This window comes from Calidris pugnax, unplaced genomic scaffold (assembly GCF_001431845.1).
Source record: "Calidris pugnax isolate Ruff unplaced genomic scaffold, ASM143184v1 scaffold2026, whole genome shotgun sequence".
NCBI classification, from domain to species: domain Eukaryota; kingdom Metazoa; phylum Chordata; class Aves; order Charadriiformes; family Scolopacidae; genus Calidris; species Calidris pugnax.
This window is the reverse complement of record NW_015092333.1, coordinates 1-1,222: the sequence shown is the minus strand read 5'-3', so window position 1 is coordinate 1,222 and position 1,222 is coordinate 1. Positions and strand designations below refer to the sequence as shown.

Genomic DNA, 1,222 nt, shown 5'->3' with positions numbered 1-1,222 from the left:
AAACCACCCGGGGGAGCCCCGAAACTGCCCTGGGGATCCCTGAAACCCCCCTGGGGATCCCTGAAACCCCCCTGGGGGTCCTTGAAACCGCCCTGGGGGTTCCTGAAACTGCCCTGGGGAGCCCCGAAACCACCCGGGGGCTCCTGAAACTGCCCTGGGGGTCCTTGAAACCACCCTGGGGAGCCCTAAAACCACCCTGGGGAGCCCTGAAACCACCCTGGGGATCCCCGAAACCGCTCTGGGGATCCCCGAGACCGCCCTGGGGAGCCCTGAAACCACTGCCCTGGGAGGGTCTGGGGGTCCCCGAAACTGCCATGGAGGTCCTGGAAACTGCCCTGGGGGGCCCTGAAACCACCCGGGGGTCCCCAAAACTGCCCTGGGGGGTTCTGAAACAGCCCTGGGGAGCCCCGAAACCACCCGGGGGAGCCCTAAAACCGCCCTGGGGGGCCCTGAAACTGCCCTGGGGATCCCTGAAACCCCCCTGGGGGTCCTTGAAACCGCCCTGGGGGTTCCTGAAACTGCCCTGGGGAGCCCCGAAACCACCCGGGGGAGCCCCGAAACCACCCGGGGGAGCCCCGAAACCGCCCCGTGGGGCAGCCCGGGATATAGGGGGCGCCTCGAAACTCACATTGTCGGTGAGGGTGACGTCGGCGCCGCGGGTGAGGAGGCGGCGAATGACCTCGATGTGTTTGTGTTCGGCCGCCCAGATGATGGGGGTCCAACCCCCGTTGTCCTAAAAAAGTGGGGGGGAAGAAAGGATTTTGGGGTGTGTCCCCCCCCCCAAAAAAGGGGCGGGGCCTCAATTTAAAGGGGACACGACCCCCCCTCACCTGGGCGTTGACGTCCACTTGCCCCGTGGCCAAGAGAAGATCCACCATCTCCAAGTTGCCGTTCTTGGCCGCGTGGTGGAGGCAGGTGGAGCCATCTTCTTCCTGGGGGGGGGGGGTTACGATGACGTCAGAGGATGCTGATGACGTCACGCGATGATGTCACGACCCCCCCCTGATGACGTCATCACCCACCTTGCTATACACACAGCCCCCCCGGCGCACCATGTACCGCGCCGTCTCCACGTGGTTGTTGGCCACCGCCTCCATCAAGGGGGTGCGACGCAGCTTGTCCGTGGCGTTGATGTTGGCCCCCGCCTTCAATTATTTTATTGGGGGGGGGACATAAGATTAAGGACCCCCCTGGACCCATAGAAACCCCCCCAGACCCATAG

General features: G+C 64.8%; 1 protein-coding gene across 1 annotated transcript; it reads right to left on the bottom strand.

Annotated features, from left to right (window-relative positions):
- Window positions 1–564: 564 nt before the first annotated feature.
- On the bottom strand, window positions 565–1,145 carry LOC106900322 (histone-lysine N-methyltransferase EHMT2-like; the record flags this gene model as incomplete). Its single annotated transcript, XM_014962337.1, has 3 exons — window positions 565–733; window positions 831–932; window positions 1,023–1,145. Coding segments are annotated over 3 exons (394 nt in total), but the record flags the coding sequence as incomplete, so codon positions are not given.
- Between the last annotated feature and the right edge of the window lie 77 nt (window positions 1,146–1,222).